At 54.5% G+C, this 25,154-nt stretch overlaps 6 protein-coding genes across 6 annotated transcripts; 5 read left to right on the top strand and 1 right to left on the bottom strand.

Moving 5' to 3' along the window:
* Positions 1-165: 165 nt before the first annotated feature.
* Positions 166-3,420, top strand: MCD4 (Glycosyl phosphatidyl inositol anchor synthesis; the record flags this gene model as incomplete). The annotated part of the gene is made up of 5 exons (XM_053180472.1): positions 166-343; positions 403-1,958; positions 2,009-2,196; positions 2,251-2,556; positions 2,745-3,420. 5 exons carry the CDS (start codon positions 166-168, stop codon positions 3,418-3,420), a joined length of 2,904 nt encoding a protein of 967 aa, XP_053035618.1.
* Positions 3,421-6,785: 3,365 nt separating this feature from the next.
* Positions 6,786-11,634, top strand: COL26b_007686 (uncharacterized protein; the record flags this gene model as incomplete). The annotated part of the gene is made up of 2 exons (XM_053180471.1): positions 6,786-8,518; positions 9,195-11,634. 2 exons carry the CDS (start codon positions 6,786-6,788, stop codon positions 11,632-11,634), a joined length of 4,173 nt encoding a protein of 1,390 aa, XP_053035617.1.
* A 4,367-nt stretch (positions 11,635-16,001) lies between these two features.
* COL26b_007685 (uncharacterized protein) lies at positions 16,002-16,537 on the top strand (the record flags this gene model as incomplete). The annotated part of the gene is made up of 2 exons (XM_053180470.1): positions 16,002-16,244; positions 16,313-16,537. The coding sequence occupies 2 exons, from the start codon at positions 16,002-16,004 to the stop codon at positions 16,535-16,537; spliced, it is 468 nt and encodes a 155-aa protein (XP_053035616.1).
* Positions 16,538-18,136: 1,599 nt separating this feature from the next.
* On the bottom strand, positions 18,137-19,147 carry COL26b_007684 (uncharacterized protein; the record flags this gene model as incomplete). Its single annotated transcript, XM_053180469.1, has 2 exons — positions 18,137-19,018; positions 19,103-19,147. 2 exons carry the CDS (start codon positions 19,145-19,147, stop codon positions 18,137-18,139), a joined length of 927 nt encoding a protein of 308 aa, XP_053035615.1.
* Positions 19,148-20,346: 1,199 nt separating this feature from the next.
* COL26b_007683 (uncharacterized protein) lies at positions 20,347-22,463 on the top strand (the record flags this gene model as incomplete). Its single annotated transcript, XM_053180468.1, has 3 exons — positions 20,347-20,391; positions 20,462-20,623; positions 20,679-22,463. The coding sequence occupies 3 exons, from the start codon at positions 20,347-20,349 to the stop codon at positions 22,461-22,463; spliced, it is 1,992 nt and encodes a 663-aa protein (XP_053035614.1).
* A 750-nt stretch (positions 22,464-23,213) lies between these two features.
* Positions 23,214-24,517, top strand: COL26b_007682 (uncharacterized protein; the record flags this gene model as incomplete). Its single annotated transcript, XM_053180467.1, has 6 exons — positions 23,214-23,245; positions 23,320-23,401; positions 23,476-23,558; positions 23,630-24,230; positions 24,285-24,416; positions 24,482-24,517. The coding sequence occupies 6 exons, from the start codon at positions 23,214-23,216 to the stop codon at positions 24,515-24,517; spliced, it is 966 nt and encodes a 321-aa protein (XP_053035613.1).
* Positions 24,518-25,154: the final 637 nt, after the last annotated feature.

The raw sequence follows: 25,154 nt of genomic DNA, 5'->3' as shown, positions 1-25,154 counted from the left end.
TGAAGTGACACTTCCCGACTGTCTTCTTTGACTCGACTAGACCTGAAAGCATCCGCCATTGTCATCATCAACCCCTGATACTAGGTGCCATCGCTCGCTGTGAGACGGGCTGACGACGAGGGGAACGACTTCAGCCGATTCCACCGTTCCGCCGCCTTCTTCACCATGGCCGTCTTTTCTCGCGCCGGCTTCCTTGCCATCGCGCTCGTCTTCCACGTCGTGTACATCTACTCCATCTTCGACATTTACTTTGTCAGTCCAATCGTTTCGGGCATGCAACTCGTTCCAATTGAACGTCCCGCCGGTGTCAAACCCCCCGCTGATCGTCTTGTTCTCTTCGTCGGTATGCACCCATTCAATCCAGGTCTAGCTTGACCCGACTTCTCTGACTAAGAAATGCAGGAGACGGTCTGCGAGCCGACAAAGCCTTCCAGTCGTTCCCAGACCCCTACCCTAAGACTGAGGAAGACTTGGAGCCAAAGCCTCTGGCCCCGTTCCTACGATCCCGCGTTCTCGAGCATGGCACTTTCGGTGTATCACACACTCGCGTACCGACCGAATCTCGTCCAGGCCATGTCGCCCTCATCGCTGGTCTGTACGAGGATGTTTCCGCCGTTGCGACTGGCTGGAAGCTCAATCCAGTCAACTTTGACAGCGTTTTCAACCGGAGCAGACATACCTGGAGCTGGGGCTCACCCGACATCCTCCCAATGTTCGAGACGGGAGCCGTCCCTGGCCGCGTCGACTCTTATACCTACGGACATGAGTTCGAGGACTTCAGCTCGGATGCGCTGGAGCTAGACTACTGGGTCTTTGATCATGTCAAGGACTTCTTTGCTGAGGCTGCTAGAAACGAAACATTGAACGCGGCCTTGCGTCAGGACAAGATTGTGTTCTTTCTCCATCTTCTCGGCTTGGATACCTCCGGCCACTCATACCGGCCGTATTCGAAGGAGTACTTGAGAAACATCCAAGTTGTCGACCAAGGCGTTCAGGAAATCACCGAATTGATAGATGGTTTCTACGCTGACGACCGCACTGCCTTCGTGTTCACAGCTGACCACGGCATGAGTGACTGGGGCAGCCATGGCGATGGCCATCCGAACAACACGCGTACCCCCTTAATCACATGGGGCTCAGGCATTGCCCCACCGGTGCTTGCTTCCAACGCAACAGCTCCCGGACATGACGAATATTCTTCTGACTGGCATTTGGATCATGTCAAGAGGCACGATGTCGCACAGGCCGATGTAGCTGCCTTGATGGCCTATCTTGTTGGCGTCGAGTTCCCAGCCAATTCGGTCGGCGAGATACCACTGTCCTATGTCTCCTCAAGCATCGAGGATAAGGCTGAAGCAGCTCTGGTCAATGCCCGGGAGATCCTCGAGATGTACCGGGTCAAGGAAGAGCGCAAGAAGGCCACGGAGCTGCGTTATAGGCCATTCCACCCCTTGAGTGAGGCAGGCCTTAGTCCACAGCGCCGAGTGGTGGACATTCGTCGATTGATTGAAGCTGGAAACCACGAGGAGGCAATTGAGGAGTCGGCTGCCCTCATGAAGATTGCACTTGAAGGTCTAAGATATCTGCAGACTTATGACTGGCTTTTTCTCCGTACGCTCATCACTATCGGCTACTTGGGCTGGATGGCATTCGCGATGACCATCGTCATTGATCTTCATGTTCTGCGTGGCAATCGCCCTGCTTCACGAACATTGCTGAGCACAACGATGTTCAGCTCACTTCTTGCTGCTCTTTATGCTTCCTTCATTATATCTCACTCACCGCTTACGTACTATGCGTACGCTTTCTTCCCCATTGTTTTCTGGGAGGAGGTCTGGGCCCGACGTGGCTCTCTCGTAGAAGGCCGTCAGGTCCTGTTTGGACATATCCAGACTGGCCCCAGTGCTGTTTCTTTTCTCCTGAATGGTGCTCTTTACATCGGTGTCATCGTTTCGTTGGTAAGCGAGCTTCACACCAGTTAATTTAGAAAAATACTGACGGCTGGCAGGCTCTAGGATACATCCATCGGGAGATTCTCACGGTCATCTATATTCTCGGCTCGTTGTGGCCGGTTACATGGGGCTTGGACTTCCTCCAGGCTAATGCGTTTCTGTCTGCCACATGGTTCATGTCATGCCTTGCCATGAGCACGTTCACGTTGCTCCCGGCTATGAAGGTGGAGGATGTCTCTCTCATGTATGTTTTCAAATCCAGCCCGAGAATGAACATCGTCCACTGACTTGTTGGCAGCGTGGCAGGAGGAGTCATCATGGCTTCCATAGGTCTAGCATATCTTGTCTGGGAGGACGTGTTGCTTGCTAGGTCGTCTACGGGCAAAGTAGTCGGCCAAGGGCTGCCAATCGCGAGGGCACTGACAGGTATTCAAGTAAGCTTATTTCCCCGACTATGTATTGATCTCAATCTCACGAGAGACAACCAGGTCGGCTTGATTCTCCTGGCAATCGTAGTCACGCGGTCCAGCGCTCTGTCTCTTCAAGCAAAACTCGGGCTTCCGCGAGGAAACCAGATTGTGGGATGGATTGTGTTGGGTGAGACGTCTGTCCGCCACCTATTATCAATGCGCTGACGAGTTTTCTAGTTGTATCCCTCCTCATGCCTCTCACGTACCGGTTGCAGCCTAACAACCACTACTTGCATCGTCTTATGAGCTTGTTTCTGACCTGTGCTCCGTCATTTGTAATTCTCACCCTCTCTTACGAAGGTCTTTTTTACGTGACGTTTAGCATTCTGTTGGTTGCATGGGTTAGTCTTGAACACCGCATCTTCGTCTTCGGCGATGTTGCCAGTGAACATCGGCAACCCACATCTAACGGAAGCGCCGCCAAGTCGCAGAGCGTACCACAGCCGGTCTTCAGAGCTCTTACTTTGGCAGACGCACGAGTGGCTTTGTTCTTCTTCGTCCTCCTGCAGTCGGCTTTCTTCAGCACAGGCAACGTAGCATCGGTCTCCTCCTTCAGTCTGGATGCCGTGTACCGTCTGATTCCGATATTTGACCCTTTTTCGCAAGGGATACTTCTCATTCTCAAGCTTATGATTCCTTTTGCCCTCATCTCGGCGAACCTCGGAATCCTCAATGCCCGGCTGGGTGTTGCTCCCTCGTCTCTATTCATGGCTGTAATGGCCATCAGCGACGTACTTACCCTATACTTTTTCTGGGTCGTCAAGGACGAAGGCTCATGGTTGGAGATCGGATCCACCATTAGCCACTTTGTCATTGCAAACGTGCTGTGCCTCTTTGTGGCATCATTGGAGGGAGTTAGCGCGCTCTTCATTGGCGACGTCGAAGTGGAGGGTCGTCAGGGGAGACGTGAACAAAAACAAAATGGGACGGCGAGTTTGGCTTATACCGAGGCTCCTCTAGCCAACGGTCAAGTGTCTCAAGTAACGGTGAGATCGTAGTGATCCGCAGCGTTGATTGGAAACGATACATCACGCATATACGACTAGCATAAGTTGCGTAATTGAGGAACTATAGCCTGATATTCAGTGTAACGGCATTCTTGTGCGACAAAACAAAATCCGGGGTGCGTTCAAGCTGCCGGCTGTTCCGTCATCCCGTGTTACCTGCGTTGTTTCTACGTCGTTGTCCGATCCCGGTCATAATACCTGCAGCCTCGGCATTTTTGTTCACGTAGTTGGCAAGCGACAAGATCACACTTATGAGAAGTATTGATCGACACCTGCTGGAACGACTTTTGTCGACGTAAGAAAATAAACCGGAACCATTTCCACAAGTCTCGAGTTGAGCTTGCTTAGGAGGAGGGGGGCCGCTGGGTAAGGCAAGAGCACAAGGTGCCTGACAACAAAATGACTCGTGACGACGACGAAGACTCATTGGTCTTAGAAGAGGTCGTGCTGGTCTCTGGTAGTCAACGGCCATTGATCTGGAAAGAAGGTAAAGACAGCCTTCGTCCTGTGGTGGGCGTGCTTTCCAAGCACCATGTCCTTTTACGTCTGGGAGACTTTGGGAGAATTAGAGCAGGTATAAACAAGGAAAACGCATGTCCTTTCGAAGCTATCAACTTCAGGTTCAATCCTATGGTGCGGCGAGATGAAAATTGATGAATGTCGGGGTGCGAGCAGGTGGTCTATCTGGGCCAAAATGACTGTCTAACAGTGCTGTACAGTTGAGTTGACAACATTCAATGATTTCATTTTGAAAGTTCGAGTTTCATCTCAGGCTTGACGAAGTGCGTTCAATACTTCTTGCGTACCTACACTTACGTACGCTTGTACAAGTAAGCCAGTGGTGATGATGAGACGAGGTGACCTTGCCAAAGTCACGACACCCCACCACCGTATTCTGGCTCAATGCATCCCTGAACACCAACAAAAGCAAAAAAAAAAAAAAAAAAAAAAAAAAAAAGAGGAGGTGTAGTATGATCCTAGCTCCCGACGGTGAGGAGAGCGCGGGGTCAGATTCGGAGGGCTACTCCAATCTCCATTCATCCCAAGACCAACATCGGCAGATTTCGTGCCACCAAATTTGATTCGTGGGGCGGCATCTCTAAGCAAAATCATTATTGACGTTTGAAAGCCGTCTGTCGTAAACCAGGTCGTTCCATCCGACAGGTCGATCTTCCCAGTCAACCCTCTCACGGACCTGTGCATTTCTGCCAATTCCCATGCGCAAAGAGCCTTGGGTTTCGGTGCCAGCCATCAACGGGTTGCATCGCGTCCCTTACCCAAATGCGACATGAGCGCGCGCGCGCCTACCCCCAAAAAAGCACACGAGCTGATCAAGAACACACCGGGATGAACTTCAAGGAACAGCTTCACCAGGTGGGCAGTACTCTCCGCATGATCCGGCACGCTGGGCGTTAAAACAGCCAGGGAAACGCTGTATACCAACAGGAAATACCGGCAAGCCGACCTGCGAGCTTCTCGATGAACAGTCGTTAGGAAATGTAGGCCCTTTGAGCCAGCGCAGCAGTCGAGGAAGCCAGGCTCAGTCTTGATCATGTGCTTTTCTCGGCAACATCTTGGAACCACCGGGGAGAATCAGAATCACGTCGAGGCATAGCGTAGTCCTTACCCAAACGGGAAATACATGCGCGGACCAAGCCGTTTCGGAGCACATCCCCGATCCAACGGACCGCGTACAGTACTGCACCTCCCACACCGTTCGATCCCCGATGACCCTTTACCCCAGATAATGCAAATTGCGCCGACTGCAGCCAAGAGGAGAACGCAGCACATCAAGAAGAAGTAGGAAAGCCGGGAAGGAGTCGAAAGGGTGGGTTCATTCCCATATCTAACATGGATGCATGCATGAGACGGCGACCAGTGGCATGTATTAGATTTCGGGTGACCTGTTCCGCAGTACGGATATTTTGTACTATGCAGTACTTACAAAAGAGAGAGAGAGAGAGAGAGAGACAAGACAGGGTCCAGCGTTTATTGGTAATGTTCCCGAGTTCACTTCCCGCTTCATGGTGTACACACACCCAATCACAAAACAGACTTACAGTCGGTATGTCTTTCTGCACTACGACCGCATTTTCGCCAGGTACCGGGTTGCGCAGCGTGGGGAGGTGTCAGAATCCTTCCAGCAGCGCGCGCCGTTGAGAAGTCTCACATGCTTGCCAAGCAGTTCCCTTCAGGCGTATTTAATTTTTATTTTATTTCCATCCCCATGGACAACGCCATAGGCGAATGTCGGCCAGGCTGGCACACCCACCCACGAGACCGTCGCCTCGGCGTCAGCCAGCAATAGCATCGACAATAGGAAGCTAGACTGCTGGCGGCGGCGTCCAGAGAGGTTGGCATTGGTCATGCAGGGTATTTATGGATGCGGAGAACCGGGAATGGAGTGTTGAAGGCATGCGTGGTTCCTGAAGCCTCTAGTGTTGGCAACCGTGGCATAATTTGCAAGGCATTACTGGCATAGGCGACTGGATTTCGAATATATTAACATAGTCTTGGTCCCATCCACGCCATGTTGATTAACTGCTGAAGAAGGCTTGTTGAGCGTACGAACGGATAGACGCAAAACGTAGCAGAGCGCTTAAAAGCAGCAACATCCACACGCCGGCCCAATACCAATCGTTTGGTCAGCCGACACTCGAGCCACATCTGGAGCCCATTCCAGAGAAGAAAAGAGAAAAAAAAAAAAGAAAAGAAAGGGAGGACCGGACGAAGCTGATTGCCTTTTTGGGGGTATACCAGCGGGCCAAGCTGGTGATGAGCGAGCTCATCAAGCAAGCGGCAAACTGGTCTGCAGGTAGGCGGCAACTGGGTGGGCACAAGCTGATCTTGGGTTCCGATTTCTGATGTCCCGTCATCAGCCGACCTCTAAGCTCTAGACGGCAACTTTGTCCAACTTCTAGACCGTTTGCTACGTAGCGGGCGTAGGACGTGCAAGGCAAGGTTCCCAAGACAAGAGAGGAGGAGCAACAGCAACAGCAACTGCAGCTGCAGAGTGAGGCAAGAAGCAAGCAGGGCCGAAGACCATCCTGCACGTCAGGGCAAAGGAGCTTCGAGGCAGACTGACACCCGTTGCCACAAAAGTGTGACAGGCCAGCCACTGCATGATTGCTTGTTCTCGGCATCGCGGCGCATCGAAGGGAAGACGAGAGGTTGACTTAGGATAAGGTGCCGGGGTCAGCCGATTCTTTCAAGCTTCTATCTTGGGAGTTGCCCATGAATCTGTCTTGAGTTCTGCCCTCTCAATTCGCGTACTTTCTTTGCACAGTTTGCCTCGAACGACCTCGCCTCGTGTTACCAGGTCTCTAGGTCTCCGTTCTCCCGGTACCGTGGATTGGATGGCCGTGCTGCAGTGGCCACTTGCGCCAGACTTCGAAATCGATGGCGAAATCGAGGTTCCGGCCGTGGTGTTCAGCACTGTGCCTGTTGGGCTGGACATCGACTTCAACAGCAAGTCCAATCTTGAAACGGGAGTTGTTGACGACATTAACGTCGGGCTCAACAACGCGGCAGTGGACGCAGACGCGGAAGCGGAAGCAGAAGCAGGCCAGGGTGCTGACACGGCCGAATCCTGGCTTCTGACAGAGACGACGACTTACAGCAGCGGCGACGGCGACGGCTTGGACGAAGCCCAGCTGCAGCAACACCAGCGGCAGCGTCGACAACAGCAGCAGCAGCAACAACAACAACAACAACACGAGGCCGCTCCGGCGCCAGCAGCAAGCAGAGAAGGCAAGCACAGCGGTGCTGCGCCATCTTCTCCCGCACTCGCACCTGCAACTCCTGCGCCTGCACTTGCACTTGCACCTGCGCTTTTCCCTCCGTCATCGTCTCCTTCTTCTGCGTCGGCGCCGCCTGCACGTACGCCTGCACCTGCACTCGCACCCCTGCCTGTATCCTTTTACAAGTACGCTGCTGCTTCTGCAGTCGCCGTTGCGCCTCCTCTTCCACACCCCGCGCTTGTGTTTGCGCCTGAGCCGGACCAGGACAAGCACAAAGACAAAACCAAAGACCAAAACGACAACGACGACGACAACGGCAGCGCTGATCCCTCGGCGGCAGACCCGCTCGTATCCTTATTACAACTGGACCCTTTGATAAGCGCTGCTCCTGTTGGTCTTGCTGGGTCGTCGTCGGCAGACTGGCACATTCTGAACCCCAACTCAGATCTCAGCACCAGCACCAGCACCAGCAACAGCACCAGTTCCTGTTCCATCCACCCAGAAGAAACAGCTTTGCCTGCACCCCCCCTCCATTCGCATCCGCACCCGCACCCGCACCCGCACCCGCATCTGCTGCACCACCACAACCAGTCCCGGCTGTACCAAAACCAACTGCGCCAGCACCATCCAGGTCTGCTCCAGAACCATCTCCTGCAACGTCCACGCTATTACGCCCACCAGCTCCAACTCCAGAACCACCACTACCCGTACCCAGCCCAACACCATTACCATCGCCCACCACAACCACTCCCCGTTCACGTCCAGCACCGCCAGTCATCCCAGCTCCAGCCCCAGCCCCAATCCCAGTTCAAGTTCCAGCACCAGGCCCTCGAGGCCCTCCGACTTCCGTCTACGCCGACACACCCAGTGCCTCTGCTCCGACCTGCAGACCCTGCTGCGCCTGGGCCACTGCAGTTGCCAGGCCCAGTGCCAGAAGCAGAGCGAGCGGCGCTGCTGCCACTCCTATTCCCTCCCGGGCCTCCAGCTCCAGCTCCAGCATCCGCCTTTGCTCCTATTACTAGTCGACCAGCGAAATTCGTCGACGAATTTCTTCACAACTCTCCCGACCCCGTCGCATCGCCCGCCAACAGGTCGCCAGACCAGGACGAGTCAATCATGGACGTCGACATGTCCTCCGCAGACCTTGCGGCCCAAAATCTTCAACGGCCGCAGCAGTCAACCCCCCAGAAATCCGACTCGCCATCCCAGGCGGGGGGAACTTCTAATGTCGCCAACACAAGCCCCAATCCCCAATCTGGGAGCTCTGCCTCTGCCTCTGCCTCTGCCTCTGCCTCGGCTGCCGCCGCCGCCGCCGCTGCCGCCGCCGCCAACCACATGAGTTTTCGCAGGTTCGTCCCCAACGTCCAGCATACTCCTTACCATCACGATGACTTGTGAGAAGTCATGAACCAGTGCGTGCTGACATTGCTTCGTTTGGCTTTAGGCAACGAGCCTCTAGAGCATGCGAGGTATGTAGAGTTCCCGCATTACCTTGCCCAGAGCAGCGCCCGCCATTCCCATGGCCCCTCTGCCCACTTTATGCCGAGGCATCGCTGAGCGCGCCGCGCCGCCGCGTTGCGCTGCAAGATCGATCCCGCACCCGTTCTGATCTTATCCTCGATGCCGGACCATGCTGACCATTGGCCTTTGCATTCATAGACATGCCACGCACGCAAGGTATGATTAGCCTCTGCAAGCGCGACCCCCCTCTCACCTTTCAATCTCGTGTGCCGAGGCTCCCGATATCTAGACCGTCCATATCCAGATGTCCCCCCCACACGCGCCCAACCACAACCCGCCAAGTTTCGTCCTTCTGTGTTGACATTCGATTCAGGTACGATGCGATGCCGCAAGCCTCGGCGTGCCCTGCACGAACTGCGTGGCCTTCCAAATCGAATGTCGCATCCCGACCCCGAAGAGAAAGAAAACTACAAATGCCGGAACAAATAAAGACTCGGACAGGTCTGCTCCAGCTTCACCGCTGCCATCTGCCCCAAGCACTGGGCTAACTGAGCTTCGCTCTAGCGAGAAGGGGGACAATGCCGAGGACCGCTCTCCGCGAGCTGCGAGCACTGCTGCTCCGGGCACCTTTCCGCCGAGAACACCTGCCGTCTATCACACCACCGATGGCACTCCGTCCTCTACATACACCGAGTCACAGGCCCGAAAAGAGGAAATTGATAGCGGCACCTACCTCAACTTGGTCATGAAGCCTAAGTTCACGAGAGCGCCCATCACCGATGCTGGCAGAGTCGCGTATCTGGGAGAGTCATCCAACTTGACATTGCTGGTACACGACCGCCAAGGATCCTCCGACGTGGTTCACTATCCTCTCCCCGAAAATGTCAGGGGCTCAAGAGCCCGCCTCACTGAGCTTGACAACGTGGAAATAGATATCTTACACCAGCGCGGTGCCTTCCTCCTCCCGCCCAGGTCTCTCTGCGACGAGCTCATTGATTCCTACTTTAAATGGGTTCACCCGATTGTGCCCGTCATCAATCGTACTCGCTTCATGAGGCAATACCGCGACCCCAAAAATCCCCCCTCTCTACTTCTACTGCAGGCTGTGCTGCTGGCCGGCTCTCGAGTCTGTACGAATCCGCAATTGATGGATGCCAACGGCTCGACAACCCCTGCCGCGCTTACCTTTTACAAGAGGGCCAAAGCCTTGTACGACGCCAACTATGAAGACGATCGAGTGACCATCGTCCAGTCCTTGCTGCTGATGGGCTGGTATTGGGAAGGCCCCGAAGATGTGACCAAGAACGTCTTTTACTGGAGTCGTGTAGCCACCATTGTTGCCCAGGGATCCGGGATGCACCGCAGCGTGGAGCAGTCACAGCTGAGTCGTTCCGACAAGAGATTATGGAAAAGGATCTGGTGGACTCTCTTCACACGCGACAGATCCGTAGCTGTAGCTCTCGGTCGGCCAGTGCATATCAACCTAGACGACTCGGATGTGGAGATGCTTACCGAGGACGATTTCATCGAAGACGAAGGCGACCGGAACAGCGAATACCCTCCAGATCCGATCCATGTCCAATTTTTCATGCAGTACGTCAAGTTATGCGAGATCATGGGCTTGGTGCTATCACAGCAGTACTCCGTTGCTTCCAAAGGACGTCAACGCAACGCCATTGATTTAACGCACAGCGACATGGCCTTGGCAGACTGGCTTCAGAACTGCCCGAAGCTCGTGTACTGGGAGGTTGCTCGGCATCACTTCTGGTCTGCGCTGCTTCACTCCAACTACTACACAACGTTATGTCTGTTACATCGGGCCCACATGCCACCAAACGGTGGAAGCCGATTTCCCGACGATGCTCCTTATCCATCACGGAACATCGCTTTTCAGGCGGCGGCCATGATTACCTCTATCATCGAAAATCTAGCTGCTCACGGCGAGCTACGCTTTTGCCCGGCCTTTGTCGTGTACAGTCTGTTCTCCGCACTCATCATGCACGTTTATCAGATGCGGTCGCCGGTCCCCTCGATCCAACAGGTGACCCAAGACAGGTTACGCACGTGTATGCAAGCACTCAAGGAGGTTTCGCGCGTCTGGTTGGTGGGCAAGATGGTTTATACCCTGTTCGAATCCATCATCGGAAATAAAGTACTGGAAGAACGTCTGCAAAAGGCCGCCGGCAAGAGGCACAGGAAGGCACAACAAACTCTGGCTCAACTCGAGCAACAGCAGCAACGACCCCAAGAAGCGGCGAAGAGAAAGTATGACGATATGGCGATTGACTTTAGCGTCAACACACCGACGCCTCAGGAATCGTACGAGCGATCACGTCCTCAAACGCCCAGCCATATGAAGGGCGACGGATCATCCAACTCCCAAACCATGCCACCACCCACGTCTCCAAATGCTAGACAGAATGCCGACACCTTCATGGGTGGAACATCTTCGAGGCCACAGACGAGGCCGGCGACTCCGTTCAACCCGTCATTCTCAGTCCCAGCAACGCCACCAGATCTATACCTAGTAACGCGCAACTCGCCGAACATTTCGCAATCACTATGGGAGAATTTCCAGCCCGATCAGTTGTTCCCTGATAGCGCCAGCATGCCGGCTTTTCCTCAAATGTCTCCCTCGGTTCCAAATCAAGGGGGCATAGACGCTGGGCTCATGGCACAACTTCAAAATCCCAATCTGCAGGGTGGCTTGTCTGGCCAGAACAGTCAATTCCAACAGAGAGCAGCAACGAAGGCAGGGCTAGGCGGAAGCCCTCCGCAAGGGCACAACGTAGTACCGGGATTACAGGGTTTCCAGCAACAACAGCAACAGGGCCATGGGCAGAACAATAGCAATTTGAACAGTAGTTTGTGGACGGCCAACTTTGATGGCTTGATGCCAGATGGGCACAGTCCCAGCGACAGCTGGAGCACAGGATCTGCACAAGGGCAGCCTGTTCCCAATACTCTCAACGTTGAAGACTGGTACGTCGAGCGAGCATGCTGACACAGACAAAGCATGAAGGTTCGTGGACTAATATCTGGCAACAGGTTCCAATTTTTCGGTATTAACAACGGGGACCTAGCGAACATGAATATCGACTTGGGGCTGGGACCTCAGTAGGTCTGAGAAAGATGAGGGACAGGGCCGTTCATAACTGCCCCCTTCACGCCTCTTGGTGAGGGGCAATGGGCAAAGACACCGCGTAAGTTGGCGGTACTGGAGTTATGTGTGACGGGCCGATGGGCTTTGGTCGTAGAATAGCTTATCAGGAGCATTGCGCGTTCCTCCATGAGAGAACACAGCCAGGGAAACGGAAGATACCAAGAATAGTGGTACGGCGAGATCTACCTTGTTTGAGAACCGTTCAACGAAGATACACATCTATAACCTGGGTGGACTTGTGGGACGCCCACTCTAGGCCACTGAATGCATGCTCCGGATCTGCCCAGCTTCATATTCAATGAGCTTCAAAACACTTCAGTCTCTGAACTTTGTGAACATGGATAGATCGAGAATTTGTCTAGTCGGCGTAACTGGACTGTGAGCCGCTCGCCTCCTAACGCACACCTCTCTCTCTCTCTCTTCTGCCTCTAGAAGTCATCGGGTTCAACAGGAAAAAAGCAGGGACAAAAATAGACAAGAAAGAAGAAGCACCCGTTGTCCCAAGTCTAGTATGAAGATGTATAAATCATGTTGGAAGTTCAAGAGAGCTTTAAGACCCCCCTCCTGCTGAGGTTGCCATCGGCAATAAAGGAAGCCCTCTGTTTCCATTGCCCTGCCCCTGTCATGCCCGCTAACGCCTTCCCATGCACAGTCTTATCTCGATGAAGTAAAAGAACACGACGGCCAGCTCATTCCACCCCACGCACCATCGTCGTCGTCGTTGCCGCTGCCGCCTCCACTCCTGCGGCGGCTTCTGGTACCCAAGAAAGATGCTATCAGAGGATTCCATTGGCTCACGGATGGCTTTGTTGTCGATTGTCAATGTCTAATCGGACTTCTTGCCTTTCGCAGCACTCGAGCTGTTGGTTGAACCACGTCCTCTGACAGTCCCACCTCCATCGCTCCTCCCTGTTGAGCCAATTGACATCGGCGTGGCCTCCAGCAGTCCTGTGCTCGTAACACCACCCCCGCCGACAGCCGGGGTTGGCAGCCTCCCGTCATCGCTGTTGGCATCCGTCAACTCTATCAAGTCAAGATCGTCCAGCTGACGGCCCCGGCCCCCTAGCGTGGGCGTCCCGGGAGACTTGGCAAACGCGCCGCGCAGCCATGTCTCCACAGCGGCGGCAGCGCGATCAAGTCCAGAGCCCTGCCGGGAGGCTGCCGCTACATCCTGTCCCTCGTCGAACGAGCTTTCCACAATACCGCTGCTAGACCCAGGCCGAAAACCGAAATGCGCCGTTTCGGATCCCATGACGGAGATGGACGGCAGAGATTCGTCGATGGCGATGCCAGGGAGGTGCTTCTTGGCCCAAGTGTTGAAGTAATCCTTGTCTGGGCCAGGTGCCCGCACATTTCTACCCATAGAGCCGACACCGCCAGGCCGCCTCATCCACGCCGGTCGCGTGTCCGCTGCATCGCTATTCATTCTGCTCCTGGAGGAAGCTGGCGTCGACCTTCCCGGTGTGCTCGGCAGATTTGGCCTGGTGCTCAGGTTGCTTTGTCTACGAGAAGACGGCCTGCCTACTTGTTCAGGGCTCTCTGTGAACCCCGCCGCAAAGCCGGAGGCGTCGAGCGAGTGTCTTGGGGTTGACAATGTTGAGGCAGCAGAGCGGAGACTTTTCTTGCGCCGCGGCGGGAAGTATCCAATCGATCTCCTCGACACACGGGCAATCTCGACCGGGTTTGGATTCGAATCCAATGTCACCCATCGAACGTGCGTCCATGGCGGATCTTCCGGTTCTTCGTTCTTAGCATCCGCCAGTCCATTGGTGGTCGGCAGGCTGAAAAAGTCGACTGGTTGTGAATGATCCGATGTCAGACTATTATGTCCGTGACCAATCCTGAGTTCCGGCGTGGGCGCCAGGAGGTCGACTGCTTGACCGTCGTGGGAAGGGGGTTCGCACGGGCGGCCTTTGACTTCGCAGGCGTCTACGGGTATGGCCAGCCATTTGCGGACCTGAATATCCCTGGACCACAGTCCATTCGCTTTTCTGAAAGCATCTTCGCGACACCGGTACTTGAGCACTATGCCCGCATAGGTGTCAGTTGGCTGCACGTGATGGATATACACCAACTGATCCTGCACTTCCTCATCCTGTATATTATCCCTGGCGATTTCATCTGAGTTCCTCCTCTTGTACTTGCCCGTCACATCAAGCCCCCCGTTGACGCCTTCGTGACTCTGCAATACGCTCGCTGTTCGTGCAGCCTTGAGAGCGGCCTCCCTCTCTGCTAGAGAACCTGCTGCTATGTCCTGATGACCTGGGCGAGAAGTGGACGGCGGCTCAGGACCCCAGGCTATGGGTGCCTTTCGCGGGGGGGTAGAGTAGTCTCTTTTCAAGGAATTGACACCTCGCCTCCCCTCTCTGTGATCTGACTCGTAGCCGGCATCGTGTACACTCCCACCGGACAAGAGGGACGAAGCCAAGCCCTGAATCGAAGCCCATCCTTGAGACCAAGATGTGTCCAGAAAACTGGCAGTAGACGGGGCAGTGTTATTTCGACGATTCGTGGCGGATGCACTACGAGAGGTTGGTTTGGCAGAGCTGTCCCGGGACAGTTGAGCGGAGGGCATAGGGCTCGGTTCGTGGCTGGTCGGGGACCGAAGAGCAGAAAAGGAAGCCGTCAACCTCTCCATGGGGCCTGCGGGGGAGTCCTCGGCGGTGCTGATAAGGCGGCGATTACGTGGCCGAGCTTCGGCATCGTGACGTGCTGGCAGGAGGGCGGATGAAGACATGTGAGATGCCGACCCAACCGGGTTCAGGGAGTCCGCCATAGTCGAGGAAGGCCGCCCACCTCGTCGGAAAGGTGGTACACAGATTGGAGAGATGGCATCAGCGCGCGGCTTCAATCATCGACGAGGGTCGGTCGCTCACTCGGATGGGCGGCAGGTCGAGGGACAGAACTTCGTTGGCCACGCTCGAAAACCCCTCCCTAACACCAACCTTTCGGAGTACGGTAGGTAGAACGAGGAACGTGAATGGCGAATTGATCGAGGTCGTCAGAACCGGTCGGAGGGAGGATTAAGTTCGATGTCGGAGAGTATGCGGACACGCGCTTGCAAGAGTCTTGGGGGGGATCCAGGGCGCACTTCAGGGAGAAATGAGTGCAGCCGGCTAGGAAGTGAGGAATGAGTGGATGAAAAGAAAGATGAGAAAGAGTATTGATGTGCAGCCGCGTTGAGTACCTGCGCAGGTACGGTATCAAGTAGATAACGTAGTAAGTAGTTGCAGACTCGCTGTGAAAGGCAGTTGGGGTAATGGACGTTAGCTAAGGCACGGGAAAGGGAAGTAGGTACAAGTAAGGTAGGGGACAGACAGACAGAGTCGGGTGCCCAAAGACCTAGGTAAGGTTTGCTACTGCTACTGCTACTGCGTGAGGTAATGTAGACAGATAGGAGCGTGCGCATTGTGTGCCTTTCCTCTGGACCTCACCACCACGCACCCAAGGTTCCTTACGGCTACGTGGACTGGACTGGCTTGGCTTCGCTTTTAGAGACGGGAATTGGATGGGACCGGACTGGGCTGGGCTGGGAGTTTGGGAACGGGACCCTTGGTTGAGACGACGTAACCAAACTCAGGAGCCCTGTCCCATTGCTTAATGATGATTAGCGGTGCTTGCAGCGGGGTGGATTGGATTTGTGGCTGCACTGGAGCCTGGCTGTCACGGCTGTCCTGTCATCCCTCTCCCCCAATTCGCTTCAATGCTGTTTTTGGGACCCGAATCAGCGGCCTGCGGGCTCTAGGTAATTGCTGAGGTGCGAGGTGGGGCTTAGGACAGGTACTTACGGTACCTTACCTTACCTTACGGATAGTGTCGCTACCTACATGCATGGTACACTGTAGAAATGTGGACGGAGATGGCGTGGGAATTCCGACCTCGCGCTCCGCCCCGACATCCCTCCACGTCCCTACGGTGCAGTGTCATGGGCGATGTAGTTCAGCGGCCCCACACAGGCGAGTCTGGTGCCGTTCCTGAAGCCCCTGGCACCTGCAGCATCATCGTCTGCACCACCAGCGTGAGGTTGCTACAGATTTCACCAAGGCCAGGCTCAAACCACATCACGTCCGAAAGACAAGGCTGAGTCGAACATCGGTCCGTAACAACCACAGTTGCGACTCAGCTAGAGCCTGCCTGGGGTTCTCGGCTATGACGCGTGGCGATAGCAAGCTACCTTCTCCCCGTGCATAGTACCGACTCTGTTCGACATGCCCATCTGTATCGAATGCCGGCACCCGGTGAAGACACTATGGACCAAATACTCCAATGCCGACGACAAGTCAAGCGGCCACAACATTCGCTTGACCGTTTGTAGGAACTGCGGCCAGTTCTGCGACAAGTACGTGGAGCACGATTTCGTCGTGCTCTTCATCGACCTCGTCTTGATCAAGCCTCAGGTCTACCGCCATTTACTCCACAACACACTGATGAAAGACGACGACCGCTTTGATGTAAGTCTAGATATGAGCCTTTTCCAAAGCCAAAGAGACAGTCGCACTAATCATCCGCTTCGACTCAGTCTTCCATCGTCCGGCTGGGCGTGCTTTTGCTACTCTTCGATGTCTACCTGACTTGGGCCCGCATTGAGAAGCAGACTGGTCCTATGTCGGCCCAAGACGAGGGCGCAAACCTAGGAAGTCTGACGCAGCAGTCAATCGTGTCGCAATACATGTTTTTTCGTACGTTCTTTGTTCCCTTTGCCGATGCGGCTGCTTCCGTAGGAACTAAAGGTTCGCCTAACTAGTCATACTCTGTGCTCTATCGACCGTCGCCTTTCACGTGAGCATCCGCTTCATGACCTCGTCGACACTCTCCCCGCTCAGCATGTTCAATATCTTGCCTCGTTATTCTCGTCCCAATTCCGTATCGACCGCACTCCTTGTCTCTTCCTCGACCAAGCTCTTTCCTATTCTTATGGTTATATGGCAGTATGACGTGCCGGCTGCTGCGCGATCGCTCGGGTGGGCCGTTGTTGCGAACAATGTTGAGGCTCTTCGGATACTTTTGGACTGCGGTTATGGAGTCGCCACGCTGCTGGCCACCACCGGTGCTCTCGCGCGGTGGTCAGTAGGGCGTGGTATTTTCTGGGCTGCCGGGTTGGATGGTGTTGATTCTATCGGGGAGACGAGCATTGCCGCAGATGGTAAGGCTCTCTGGGCTCTGCTTATGTACGTCAGGGAATGGGCGAGCGACTTGGCAGCAGGATAAGAGAAGATAGCAAAGGAGCAATGGCATGGGCAGGAAACCCGCCGTAGCATTTAATACCTGACATAGCGTAAACATGATGTTGCGTCCTCGTGCCCCTTGCTTGTCCGCTGACGCGTCTGATGCTGCACCAGCTTGCGTGCGATCTCCCCGGCACACTTTATCGTCGACCAGAGCTTAGAGTACGAGTTCGTTAAAGTGTACGACAGCCGGCCTCTTGACCAACTATAACAGAACCCCAGCCAACCCCTAACGCCAGCCATATGAAATTGTAGTAGTGCGAAGCAGTAATAGTACATCGGTTCCATCGCGGCGCTGTGCCGCCAGCACATCAATCTCATTAGTGGTGCTCGAAGCCCGGTCGGATGTCGCTGCGTCGCGGTTCGATCAGGGGGTTGAGTTGGGCGAGGAACGTGATGGCCCACATGAGATAACAACATGCGAGGGCCAGGAGGAGAGAGGATCTCCAGATGCTGAAGCTAACGTCAGTCACAGTGCAACAAAGGAACGCCAGAGCACTTGTCGGCATCGCAGAGCTTCATGATAGCTTACATTTGGTTTTCGCCCTTTGGAGAAAGGAACCAGGCAGCGGCGGCCATGGCAGCGACGATGACGAGGCCGACGAAAATGCTATACCTGTTGGGCTTGTGTCAGCGTCGCGTCAATAACGGGAAAAGACGGAGGGACATGCCCTTGCGCCATGTTGCTGATTTTCAGGAAATTCCTCGATGCAGAAAGCAGTAGGCGTCAGGCTTGCGATGGTACAGTGCTGTCGCTTCGTCGATTGATCCAGTGCTGTCGTCGTTCGGTGACGGGAGGCTGAGAGCACGCTATGAGGTTGGGACTGGGCTCCACCGATGCAGCTACACACGCCGTGCATGCACAGTGTAGAAACAGGAGGCGGACATCGAATCACTGTGATCGCCTACCGCATGTCTGCTTAGTCACAAATAACCCCGTCAATACCAGCTAGGTACGAATACTACGTACTCTCAGTCTGTACAGTAAGGCAGCTTATGAAGCGTATTGCATGCCACGACGCCTAACTGACTGTGCCCAGGGGACATGAGCGCTCTGCAACAGTAATGGAATGGCGTAACAAACAAGTATTCGTACCCGTCGTTACATGTTTCTATGTCTATGAGTCGTCGTTTTCATACTTGAGGCCAGCTTCCTTCCTCACTGCACCGTAGATACCTGCCATGTCACCCGAAGGTCCAACATGTGCCTTGACGATTTCAAGATGCTTGTCAGCAGTCTCGATGTTCTGCAACCGCGTGCCGGCAGCTTTCGCAATAGCCATGGCATGGCGGGCATCTTTTCTCGCCAGGTCCACGGCGAACAGGGGCTCATCTCTCTTATAGTAGTCGCCTTCCAGCATGCGGTTTGTGTACGCCGGGTACGGGCTGCCACCAAACATGGCCTCAACAAACTGCTTCACGTAACCCGTTCCCAGGCCGCTCTTCTCTGCAGCAACATATGTTTCGGCAAGCTGCTCAACCATGCCGAGGATCACGGTATTACCAAGCACCTTCAGAGTCGATGCCTTGCGGTATGGTTCGTCGGCCATGTTGATTTCCCGGGCCGCCATCGCATCGACGTACGGGCGGATCTTCTTGATCGACGATTCCGGGCCTGCAAGAACTAACGTCGCGTTCCCAGCGGCTACCATGGCGGGGGACCCAAAGATGGGCGCGCAGATGAACTCAGCGCCCTTTTCCAAAACCGACTTTGCGACAGCGTCGGTCGTCTCGGGAGCAATGGTTGAGCATTCGACAAATACTTTGCCTTTGATGTCTCCATTAGTAGCAACGGCGAAGACCTCTTCTACAGCCTTGTCATCGGCGATGCAGGAGAAGATGATGTCGGCTTTGCCAATGGCATCAGCGAGAGACTCTGCAACCTCGGACTTGCCCTTTGGCAGACTTTGGCAGAGATCCGTAGCACGTTTCACAGTCCGGTTGTGAATGAGCAGTGGCTTGTCGAGTTGAGCTTGCTCGACGAGATTTCGGCACATGCCCTGGGATGAAAGAATGATCAGTGAGTGTTCTTGTCTGACCAGGTAGGTAATCAAACATGTGGAGATGTGGACAGGCTCACTCACCCTCCCAATGTTGCCAAGGCCGATCCAGAGTAGAGTCCGGGACATTGTGAAAGCTGTCGTTGTCAATGGGGAATTACTTGAGAGGTTCAGGTATCAGCCGACGTCGAGTAGAAGAACAAACCTATGTATGAAGGCGGAAGTGCTTGATGTCAATGGATGAACAAGCATTGGTCGATGAAATAAGTAACTTGCCAGCGGCAGTTGGTTCGGGATGTCCGGTCTAATGAAACTGGAGGTGACAACGCGGGCTGATGCACCACCACTCAGTAGGTTGGTCAGGTAGAAGCGGGGTCGGCAAACGCAGAGACACTGGAGCACTGAGGCGCTTTCAAAGTACCTAGCTAGGGCCCCAACCTGGTACATCAACGGAGACCGAGATGATGGCTTTGTTTCCGATGGAACGGGGTTGCGGCAGCTCCCGTTCATGCAGCCAAATCGCTGCGTTGCGGCACAGTAATGTCGACAACCTGCCTCGTTGCCCGTTGCATCTGGTGTAAGTGATTTCATTGCGCGCAGCCCTTCAGGCGATGGACAGTTGAGAGATAGCGGGCCGTCACATGTTGAGTTATTTCGCAGCAGCGCATCGCGGGCGAGTGGAAATGCCGCGACAACCTAAGACTATGCGCCAATTATCCGCTTCTCTCAAGTTGCCATCTACCTCTGTTGCTTGTCCGACTTCTCGCCTCGGTGCTACGGTGATACATTACGGTCGCCGATCGCCGGCTCCGTGATGGGGACCCTGCAGGCCTTATCCGCTTATCAGTCGGGCTTCTGGTAGGTTGATTGACTCACAATGTGGGAAGTCTTTGGTCCTAAGCAGGGTCAGGGCCCAACGTCTTCACCTTCGCTCTTGAGCTTCGTTACCGACTCCTCAAACTGTCTTTCTACACACGCCATCCTTCCGAGCACTGTCCAGAGTGTCATTGATCGTCGCCCGAACAGACCTCGCTCTGAATGGCCGTCTGAAGAGATGGCCGGGCTTTGACCCATTCCCCCCTCTCGACACGCGCTGCTTGTGGAGTCCAACAATAGTGCTCGCGAAACCGGTGTTCAGCTTCCCCTGCGTTTACTCTCAAATCCATAGCCATTGCAGAGCAGATGCTGGCAGCAAGCTGACGACTGGACCTCGTCATTTCATTCCGAAGCTCTGCGGCCCTTTCCCCAAGACGGTGTGCAGGATCTGGCTTAGAAGTTCTTCTCAGCAGCTTTCTACCCTAGCCACCGCAGCAAAGTCACTGGGCAATATGCGTACTCCTGCGCTAAAGCAGGCTGGGCATTTGGTCTCAAGAGTGAGTCTCTATCTGCCCTTGCACGCCGAGTTCCGCTCTTTATTGCGCACCTTCTAACTCGTACTATTAGGCGCCTTTCGCTCTCGATTCATGCTGCCCACCCAACCGCAGACTGTATCACCGTCCAAGGTCGGGTGGCACCCGGCAGGACGAAGCTTTGCAAGTTGCCTTGTCAGCTGTCAGACACTCTTCTAGCTCCAAGGCACGAGAAAAGAAGAGGGCTGAAGATCGGGTATGCCCTCTCAATGATCACTGCGCCATGCAACAACCTCTGACTATTGTTATAGGATTTCATAGTGTCTGTGCTGGAGGCTTCAGCGACTCGCCGTGATGCCAAGGGCTACCTGCAGAAATATGCTCCGCCAGGCGAAAATAACGCCAAGAAGCGCAAGACGGGTGCTTCTCAAGAAACACCAGATCAGACCTACTCTTCTATCAGAGTTGTCAACCAGTCACCGAAGTTCATCCAGGGCGAAGGCACGCCGAAGAAACAGGAATGTGTGCCAGAGGATGAGCCCGTCAACCTCGCCATTGTCAAGATGACTCTTCCGCAAGACCTGGACGACCAAACGCTGAGCGCTATCGCCAAGACGTTTTCGCAACTCCGCAAACTTGGACTTGTGAGCGTTATCGTTCTTGACGGAGGATCGCAGTCGTCTCGAAAGATTCTCAGAGAGCAGTCTTGGCGGGTCCAACAAGCTGTGGAGATCTTTGGTGAACCGGGCTCGATCCTGCTAGACCAGTGCGTTGGCGAGGCAGAGAAGCACACGGCTGACACTAAGGGCTTCATGCCTTCTAGCGTCTACGTTCAGTACCCACACATGGTACTTCGAGCTCTTCAGGACAATGCAATTGTGGTCATACCCCCCGTGACAATGGCTACTGACATGAAGAGTATTGATGTGGTGGATGCTGACGAGACCATCGTCGCCCTCACAAAGTACTTCTGTGGACTTCAGTTGAATGCGAGTGAGACCCCCGTGGAATTGCCGAGATCCACCCAGGGTGCGGGAGTCAAGGTGGCCTCTGTCGAAAAGGTCATTATCCTAGATCCTGCGGGGGGGACACCACTCGCGGACGAGCACGATTCATGCCACCGTTACATTAACCTGGAACAAGAATTCGAGGGCATCATGTATGCCCTCACACACCCGTCGGGAACAGAGGCGCGACGGGGAAAGGTGCCCGAGAGTGTGCGGCAACAGCATGCTCGTAACCTGCAACTCGCCAAGAGCGTGCTTGCCATGTTGCCGTCAACGTCGTCGGCTATCATCAGTACACCAGCAGCCGCTGCCAATAAGCCCATCCAAGAATTTACCAGAGTTACGACGCGTAACAGGCAGAACCCTCTGATACATAACCTCTTAACAGACAAGCCTGTTTTCTCCTCATCGCTACCAATCGAAAGAGTCCGCTCAGGAAAAAAAGGCGACGCCGTCTCGGGAGATGCGCATGTGGCCACCCTTATCAAACGGGGGATGCCGTTGACGGTGTATCCCGACCCTACAATCAGCGCCTGGCTGCCTCCTCGACCAGGAGCACCTCGTCTGAGGCTCACAGACACCTGCATAGATCTTCCGCGGCTGGTCTACCTTATCAACGACTCATTCAACAGAGAGTTAGATGTTCAACATTATCTTGACCGCGTCAACGAGAACTTGGCTGGTATCATCATCGCAGGGGAATATGAAGGCGGCGCGATCCTTACATGGGAAAAGCCCTTTGGTATCGACGAGGAAACAGCTTACAAAACAGGACGACTTGTACCTTACCTCGACAAGTTTGCTGTTCTGAAAAGCCGCCAAGGAAGCGGCGGGGTTGCGGATGTGGTCTTCAACGCCATGGTCCGAGGTTGCTTTCCTGAAGGAGTATGTTGGCGTAGCCGACAGGATAATCCGGTGAACAAGTGGTATTTTGAGCGGTCTCTTGGAACATGGAAGCTCAGGGATACCAACTGGACCATGTTCTGGACAACACCGCATCTACCACTCAGCGATCCCAAGCTGCTAGACTACGAGAATGTCTGCCGTAACATTGAACCGTCCTGGGCAGATTCAAAACCACCAGACTAAGACTTGAGGGGGGCGTTTCCGGCGTTGAGCCATGCGCATAGATTTTGATGATAGACTTGTGGCGTTTTAAGGACAGGAAAAGCAGGAATCAATAAAAGGGTCAATGAAAGGGCCAATTTGCTCATGATATTTCATTGAGAACCACATTGTTGGTCGCCTCGAGCGAACAGACCATTCCAGCGGGAGGTGGTTGTCAGGGTGCAACGTGATTGAACCTCAACCCGTTTGAGATATCGGGCGACTGTTCAGCATTCTTGGGTGCGTGGGAAAGGCACCACAACCCCAGGGGGAGAATGACGATCACCCACCTACACAGCTTCCTGAATTGAGAGTGAGCATTGAAGCGTAAAAATACAGGTTGCTGTGCCCGTGCATGCACAATTCTGTATGACTGAGCAGCACGAATCAGAAACACTGAACTGTCCAGTTGCTCTGCCGATCCATCTGTCACGTGTCTAGCGCGACTCTTAGCGTTCCCTGGCGCTGGTCCAGGGGAAAATGGATGGCCTGTGACAGCATGCTACCTTAGGTAGAAGTGAACGTTGCTGTGCTGCTAATTTAAGGTACCTGCCTACCTTACGGGATACTTGTCTACCTCAAGCTGATAGGCACGAGGCCAAACTTCATCAACCACAACCGCTGTCGTCGCTGCCAACGTCACCTTGCAAAGACAGTATTACGCACCGACTTTGAACTCCCATTCTAGATTCGCATTTCTCTCTCCAGACGCTGCCCAAAATTACCGCAACGATGGATTTCAAGAACCTCGGAAAGAACTTTACGTACGCCTTTGTCGCGCACCTGGCTCACGTATCGAGGGGGGCATCTCCAGGCTGACGAATAGTGCGCAAACCAGCTCCTTCGGGGCTTCAATCACCCCCTTTGCCTCCCGTACCTTCCAATACACCAAGGAGCAGCTCGGCCAAGCCGAGGATAAGGTCAGTAGCTGCTTGCCAACCCAGCTACCTCGTCATTACCCCGAGCGAAGGCTGATCGATATCTACCGTGACAGACCCAGCTTCCTCCTGACTACATCGATCTCGAGAAGAGAGTCGACGCCCTCAAGCAGGTCCACCAGAAGATGCTGGCTGTGACGTGAGTGCTATCCAACCATTGCAACCGCATCAGGGTCGGCGTCCTTGCCCACTAACACGGCGTCTGGACAGCTCACAATACTCGAACGAAGCCTACGACTACCCGCCCAACATCAAGGAGACATTCCAGGATCTCGGCCGCACCGTTAGCGAGAAGGTCACTCTTCTGTCTTCCGCAAGCTCTCCTGCCGAGGCCCAGGCCGCTCTGACAGCACCTCCCTCTGCGAAGCCCCAGCCCAAGACTTTCAACCATGCCATCGCCCGTGCCAGTCTGGCTAGCAGTCAGGTCCTCCACCAGCAGCACACCGGCGCCGGAGAGGACCCTCTGGCTACGGCTCTGGAGAAGTATGCACTGTCAATGGAGCGTGTTGGTGAGGCTCGCATGGCCCAGGACGCCCAGATTCAAAGCCGATTCCTTGCTGGCTGGAACACCACCCTGAACACCAACTTGATGTTCGCCACGCGTGCTCGCAAGAATGTCGAGAACTCGCGACTGACTCTCGACGCTGCCAAGGCACGCGCTCACGGCACCACCTGGAAGCTCGGTCCTGGATCCCCACGCGCGGAGGAGGGCCAGCCTCAGGAGCTGAGCCCCGAGGCCCAAGAGGAGATTGAGAAGGCCGAGGACGAGTTCGTCACACAGACTGAGGAGGCTGTCGGTGTCATGAAGAACGTTCGTTTAATGACTTGTTGCATCTCACTGGAGTATTGCTGATCATGCCATCAGGTCCTTGACACCCCGGAGCCCCTCCGCAACCTCGCCGATCTCATCGCTGCTCAGATTGAGTATCACAAGAAGGCCTACGAGATCCTGAGCGAGCTTGCCCCTATCGTGGACGGCCTGCAGGTCGAGCAGGAGGTTGGTCGCGCCGCAAACTTCGACGTATAACGAGCCCCCAACCGTACTGACGCCCGTCGCTTTAGGCCAGCTACCGCAAGAGCCGCGAGAGCGCCTCCTAGGAAGCCTATAGGTTTTAGTGTCTTTGAATGTTACCACACTCTTAGTGATGGCAATTTCTGCTCCCCAGGAGCCTGTCGGCGTTTCTGAAGCTTCTCGGCCCGGGCAACAAGGAATCGCTCTGAGACGAGGGCGGAGGCCCGTTTCCTCTTTTTCCCCCTTGTTGTGGTCAATTTGACTCGAGCCTCCCTTGCTGTTATACACCACAACACCACATTATGTATTGGAACGGCATATTGCCGCTCCAAAGTCCCATTACCGCCTGGGATAATCCATTTCAAGCCTGATGCCCGCAAGTTAGGAGATAGAGCATCCCATATGACCCATGCTAGATGGGTGTTTCCCATTGCGCTGATAGAAATTCACAACTGTTGTGCATGATATATCCCCGCCTGATTAGGACACTGTTGATGGGGAATGTGGTAGAGTTAATGAGCGAAGCGCAGTGTATTCTATATGAACCAACGCGACCTAACCTGATTGACACTAATTTCTAGCTGTTTTTCTTATGATACATGACTGTGGAGTCTCCCTCCACGCCGTCGAAGCTGTGAGTCGTCGGTAGTGGGGTATCACGTGACCTTGAACGCTGACTTATGTAAGGAAGTCTACTGGTCAGCCAAATCAGAGCGACATTGG

This window comes from Colletotrichum chrysophilum (genome assembly GCF_026319265.1).
Source record: "Colletotrichum chrysophilum strain AFK26 chromosome Unknown scaffold_63, whole genome shotgun sequence".
Classification (NCBI taxonomy): domain Eukaryota; kingdom Fungi; phylum Ascomycota; class Sordariomycetes; order Glomerellales; family Glomerellaceae; genus Colletotrichum; species Colletotrichum chrysophilum.
Note: the sequence above shows the minus strand (reverse complement) of the source record. Positions and strands in the feature narration are given on the sequence as shown.